The sequence below is a fragment of the Lathyrus oleraceus genome, chromosome 3 (assembly GCF_024323335.1).
Source record: "Lathyrus oleraceus cultivar Zhongwan6 chromosome 3, CAAS_Psat_ZW6_1.0, whole genome shotgun sequence".
In the NCBI taxonomy this organism is placed as follows: Eukaryota; Viridiplantae; Streptophyta; class Magnoliopsida; order Fabales; family Fabaceae; genus Lathyrus; species Lathyrus oleraceus.
The window spans coordinates 484,435,960-484,442,084 of NC_066581.1; the positions used below are offsets into that span (position 1 = coordinate 484,435,960).

Sequence of the window (6,125 nt, forward strand, 5' to 3'; positions counted from 1 at the left end):
CCTCTGTTGTAATAGCATAGACAGGACACCAATCTTCTTTTAGAACTAGTTGGATCATCATTGTATGGAAGATCGAAAACATTGAGCTCAACCCTTCGTCTGGCTTCTTCAAAATCGTCTTGACTGTCTTATCAATGGATCTTCTAAAAGTATCCTTTTGGGATTGGATAGGTCTTCTGCCAACATGAAGTCTCTCGTAGTAGGTTATCCATTCAAGGGGAATTAACTGAGTTAATTCTTCCATGGTAATCCTTCTCGGAATCTGAACTATATAGGGTATGTCTTCTTCTCTGTTGGTGACAACCAATAGTGAATCAGAAGAGCAACTTGAGAGATACAGATCTATCGAGTGATTTTGCAAGCAATATATTATCTGGTGATGGAGGGTGGCTGACATGGCCTATGGCACTTGGTCAGATCCAGTGATGACTTTCAGGGACATCCTGAGAGTCTGAGGAAGAAGCGCTCAAACAGGAAGCTTTGCCTTTTGTCTTGGAGGTTGAGGGAGTGGTAGTTTTAGCAGATTTTGGCCTGTAAGCTGTATGTATGTATCTAACCTAATCTGGTGGTGATGAAACATAGGCATGGTAGAAAGGAGAAAGTCTTTATGGTTGTTTAAAATATATAGGAAAATCGGGAGGGTCAAAGAAAAAGTTTTCATCAAGCTTGGGCTTTCTTTCATGAGAGGCTCTTGAGAAATCATCTATCTATTTTACTTGGCTCTTAAGAATACGTCCAGTCGTCTAGACTAGACCAATGTAGCCTAAGAGCTACGAACCAGAAGCAGTACGTAGATATGGAGATTCTCCAGTATCTCATAAATCACTAGAAGACTGAAGGATATACTGCTTTACACTTTGGGGTTGTCAGGCTCATACTTTCTCTTCATGGAAGGAAGAACCAACTTATCTTTTGCAAAATAGCTCTACTGGACTCAAGCTATCTCCATTATGAAAACAATGTGATAGGAACTATTCTAATCACACTTCATGCAGAAAGTGTTGTCCTCACCATTTTTCCAAACTATAACGTAAGTCTCAATGTATTACTTTATCCACGAGACTAAAAATACAGGTCCAGATCACTAGATCTGACCAAGTGTTATAAGCCATGTCAGCCACCCTCCATCACCAGATAATATACCACTTGCAAAGTCACTCGATATATTTGCATCTCTCAAGTTGCTCTTTTGATTCGGTTTTGGTTGTCACCAACAGAGAAGAAGACATACCCTCTATAGTTCAGATTCCGATAAGGATCACCAGGGAAGAATTAACTCAGTTAATTCCCCTTGAATGGATAACCAACTACGAGAGACTCCATGGTGGCAGAAGACCTATCCAACCCCAAAAGGCTACTTTCAGAAGATCCATTGACAAGACGGTCAAGACGATTTAGAAGAGACCAGACGAATGGTTGAGCTCAATGTATCCGATCTTCCATACAATGATGATCCAACTAATTCTAAAAGAAGACTGGTGTCATGTCTATGTTGTTACAACAGATGGAAAATTCATCTTCATCTGAAATGGTGATCCAACAAGATGTGATCCAGATTGTAACTATTGGATTCACGACAATGTTATTGTCATCTAAATATAATATAGAATTCACTAAAAAAAATTATGTAATGAATTAATGTCATTAAATATTTAAAGGAGTTCCTAGGAATCAAAAGCATTATAGATTATCCTTTCAAAATAAATGATCTTGGATCATTAAATATTTTATAAGCTTAGGGAAAGCAAGATTATATATAGGAATTCACTACATAAACTCAAATATTGTACAAACATTCTATCTGATAGTTACATAACCGAAGTTAGTAAATTTAGTTCAAAACGGTTATGAGGTAATTGAAAGTTAGTTAAAATCTAAAACTTACTAAACAAATTACTTAACTCATTTCATTTTGTATATATACTTGTTGTCTACTTAGAAATTATAATTTTAATATTTAAAAAATATATAAAAATATAAAATAAAGTATTTTTTGAGACCCTATAAAAGAGCTTGTTTTGGCTCCAAAAATAAATAACAAACAAGAGTAACCAATCATTAATCGATTTTTCTTTCTTCTTATTCTTCAGTATAAATAAGTGCTTTTTTCTCACTTATTCTTCAAAATTTTCTCTTTCACTCTTCTTACGGTAACAAGAACTTCAAAAACTGTTTTCTGCATATTCTCAACTCTCTTCTTCAATGGCTGCTCCTGAGATTAACTGGGATAGGTATTATGCTACTTCTTTTCTTCATTTCCGATTTTTGTTTTCTTTCTTTCAATCTTTTTATTCAATTTTCTTAATTCAATTCTCTTTTCTGTTATATTTGTTTCATGAGCTCTTATATGATCAAAGATTTTCCAAATATGTCAAAGAAACGAAAGAAAAAGTAGTAATTAGTTGTAATAATCACTTTTTCATAATGCTTATGAACTGATATATGTAGTAGTAATAAATAAGTATTGATTTTTTGCGCATTAAGATGTATTTTTGTTTAAGATTTATTCAAGATTCTAGGTTAAATTGTGGTATGTGCAACCGCAATTATGGCGGAAAATGTGAAGTTTTTAAGCGGTGTTTTAAAAATTGAGCCAAATCGGTTTGGTTATTTCAGTAATTCGATTGTGTTTTTGTATCGGCTCAAGTAGTTTGAAGTAGTTGAACGATGCGCTGAATGTCTTTACGGTTTGGTGTCTGATTCGGCTTTTTACAACATTGGTTATATGATAGGTATGTGCAATCAGCAGCATTTTGTTTTGGTACTTTTCTATAATACCATAGATAATGAGGTAATTGTAACTTTGATCACAGTCAAAATTTTAAATACTAAATTTGTGTATTCTTATATGTTCATATCTTGTATGGAAGCTAGAACTTGGTGTGGATTAATATTGTAATTACCAATTGACATTTTTTATAGTATTGTGAAGCTCCTTATTCTTATTAAGTTTAGCTGTTTGTTTCTGTAGGCTAGATATAATGAAATTCTATGTAGGGGGAGCTGGACTATTTTCTGGTGTTACTGTGTTACTCTACCCTGTCTCTGTTGTGAAGACTAGGATGCAGGTTGCTTCGAAGGATACTGCAGAGAGAAGTGGATCTTCTGTTGTGAAAGGATTGCTTAAGAAAGATGGTATCCGTGGTTTGTATAAAGGGTTTGCCACCGTCCTCGCTGGAACAATACCTGCCAGAATCGTATTTCTCACTTTCTTAGAGACCACGAAGGAAGCTTCCTTCAAGATGGTTAAACCGTTTAAACTGTCTGAAACTAGTCAGGCTGCAATAGCGAATGGCATTGCAGGCATGTTATCGGCGGTTGTGTCACAAGTTGTGTATACTCCAATTGATGTGGTAATATTATCCAACCGTGTAATTTGAGCTGCTGAGCATGTCTTCCTTTATTACAAGTCTCAATTAATATAGTGCTTTGTTTTTCTATCGCATCATAAAACTCCATGAGTTTAATATCATATTTTCTTATTCTCTTATCTTCTTCCTTATCAAAATGTTATAGCACTCACCGATTCTTATATGCTTATTATTACCTTCAGATTAGCCAAAAGTTGATGGTGCAAGGATACTCAGGCCATGCCCAGTATAGTGGTGGTTTGGATGTTGCTCGGAAGTTGATAAGGTCCGAGGGCTTCAGGGGATTATACAGAGGGTTTACTCTATCTGTTATAACTTATTCACCATCTAGTGCTGTATGGTGGGCAACTTACGGCTCAAGTCAACGCTTCTTATGGAGGTCACTTTTGTATTATTTTTTTCTCTAGTTTATGTACTTTATCTACTATCAAATGATTAGAAAATCAATATCTGTAACCTGGCATAATTTTCTTTTACCAGTTATCTAAATTTAGACACTCAGGTTATTATGCCATTATTAGCATTTGTGTGTTGACAGAGCATGTATAACTGTGTACTCCATTCACCACTAAGGTTTATTAAATGATATGCTTGATAATGATATTCAGGATATATGTAAATCGTATTATGCATGATATATGTAATGTAAATCTTATTATAGCATAGTTCCAAAACTGCCAAAATTTTGATACAGATTTTTAATTTTAGCCTGGCCAGATCATGTAATGGATTGTTCATCCTCAAAGGATATAGTTACACTGCTTGAAATTCATGAATTTGTACCTGTGTTGAACTGAGGAAAGTTGGAAAAACAATTAGAGAAAACTTATCAAGAGCTTGAACCAGTTTTGCCCGAGATGAGTTTTTTTAAATGGTTGATTTTATCATTAACAGAGCAATAAAATTTCACTTCATCACATGCATACAAAAGATAAGATCTTATTTCTGCATGATTAGGCAATTTTATTTTGAAAATACATGGTGCAGGACGGTGTGAAGGCATCAGGTTAAAGCTTCAAGGGTATGACTTTCTTCCTGACGCTATTGCTATACCATTGTCTAGTTGTGATGTTATATTGGGCATGCAATGGTTAAGGCAATGGGGCGTCATACAATGGGATTTCACCAATATGGCTATGGAATTCTCTATGAATGGTATGAATGTGAAGTTGCAGGCTGTTAAAGAAAATAAAAGTAAGGTGGTTTCTGCTTCTAAATTGCATCAATTAGTGGTGGAAGATAGCTTCTGTTACATGCTACAGCTACTACCTTGTTCAGCAGAGGCAGTGTGTTGTTCTGTGACCACTAAGGAGCTAGAGGATCCTGTGATGACTGCGCATAGAGAATCTGTTTTACAGGAGTTCCAGGAGGTCTTTGAAACACCTACTGAGCTGCCACCCTTTAGGGGTATTCATGATCATCAAATTGTGCTAAAGGAGGGTTCTAACCCAGTTAGTTTAAGACCTTATAGATATCCACCAGCTCAGAAGGATATCATTGATGGTATGGTTAGGGAGCTCTTGGATTCCGGAGTAATTCAACCAAGTTCTTCCCGTTTTGCTTCTCCAGTTGTGTTAGTAAAAAAGAAAGATGGGAGTTGGCGAATGTGTGTGGATTATAGGAGGTTGAATGAAATGACGGTGAAGGCTAAATTTCCAATTCCCTTGGTGGAGGATTTATTGGATGAATTAGGTGGTGCAGTGGTGTTTTCGAAACTGGATCTTAGGGCTGGATATCACCAAATAAGGATGAAAAGTGAGGACGTACCTAAGAAAGCTTTTCAAACGCATGGGGGGCAGTATGAATATGTGGTGATGCCTTTCGGATTGTCCAACGCACCAGCTACTTTTCAGGGCACAATGAACACTATTTTTTCGGGATTATTGAGGAAGTGTGTTCTTATTTTCTTTGATGATATATTATGTTATAAATATTAGATTGTAAATAGTAATTATTTCTATTAGTAATGAGGCCCATTAGTCAAAGCCCATTAGATTTTTTATTCTCTCTTATTTAAAGCATGTAGATGTAACATGTAAGAATAACTTTTTAATATATCAGTAAAATATTTTACAACATGGTATCAAGAGCTCCCGATTTTGGGGGATTCGCTTCCGCCTAAACCCTAGCCGCCTTGTAGCGGAGTCTTTTTTTTTTACTGCAGCTTGCAGTTTGTTGTTGTTTTTGGGTGTTTGGGTCATTGTTGTTTTGTGTTGTAGCACATCGTGCTTCTTGTTTTTGTTCACTCATCTTTGAAACCCTAACCCATCCTGTTTCTTGGTTTGTTTTCTCTCGATTGTCCTTTCAATGGCTGAGATTATTCTTGACTCCATGAGTAAGCCTTCTGGTTCTGGGTCTCTAGCAGTTACTGGTAAGAGTTTGTGTTCCCGATCTCTTACTGTTTGTGGTAATATTCCTAAGAATGCGTGGATTCTTGACTCTGGTGCTACTAATCATATGAGATTTGATTCCACATTATTATGCTCTTATACCACACCTTCGAGTATTCCTTATATCACTGTTGTTGATGGCTCTCATGCTTGTGTTGTTGGCACTGGAAATATTGACTTGCAACCTCCATTCCAGTTGCAATCTGTGCTTCATGTTCCCACACTTTCCCACAATTTAATTTCCATCCATAAGCTTACCCGTGATCTGAATTGTAAAGTAATTTTTTCTATGTCCCATTGTGTTTTTCAGGACCTTACCACGGGGCAGACGATTGGAATTGCTAAGGAAAAGGAAGGGTTATAC

General features: G+C 36.1%; 1 protein-coding gene across 6 annotated transcripts; it reads left to right on the forward strand.

The window, feature by feature from the left end:
- Positions 1-2,036: 2,036 nt before the first annotated feature.
- Positions 2,037-4,532, forward strand: LOC127128290 (uncharacterized). Of its 6 annotated transcripts, none has more exons than XM_051057538.1 (5): positions 2,061-2,231; positions 2,651-2,791; positions 2,972-3,353; positions 3,554-3,750; positions 4,080-4,337. In XM_051057538.1, exons 2-5 carry the CDS (start codon positions 2,787-2,789, stop codon positions 4,135-4,137), a joined length of 642 nt encoding a protein of 213 aa, XP_050913495.1. In that variant the 5' UTR covers positions 2,061-2,231; positions 2,651-2,786; the 3' UTR covers positions 4,138-4,337. The 6 variants fall into 6 exon arrangements, with proteins under 6 accessions (XP_050913497.1, XP_050913492.1, XP_050913493.1 ...); XM_051057537.1 differs by having other exon boundaries at positions 2,733-2,791; XM_051057540.1 differs by lacking the exons at positions 2,651-2,791; positions 4,080-4,337 and adding an exon at positions 4,359-4,532 and having other exon boundaries at positions 2,037-2,231.
- Positions 4,533-6,125: the final 1,593 nt, after the last annotated feature.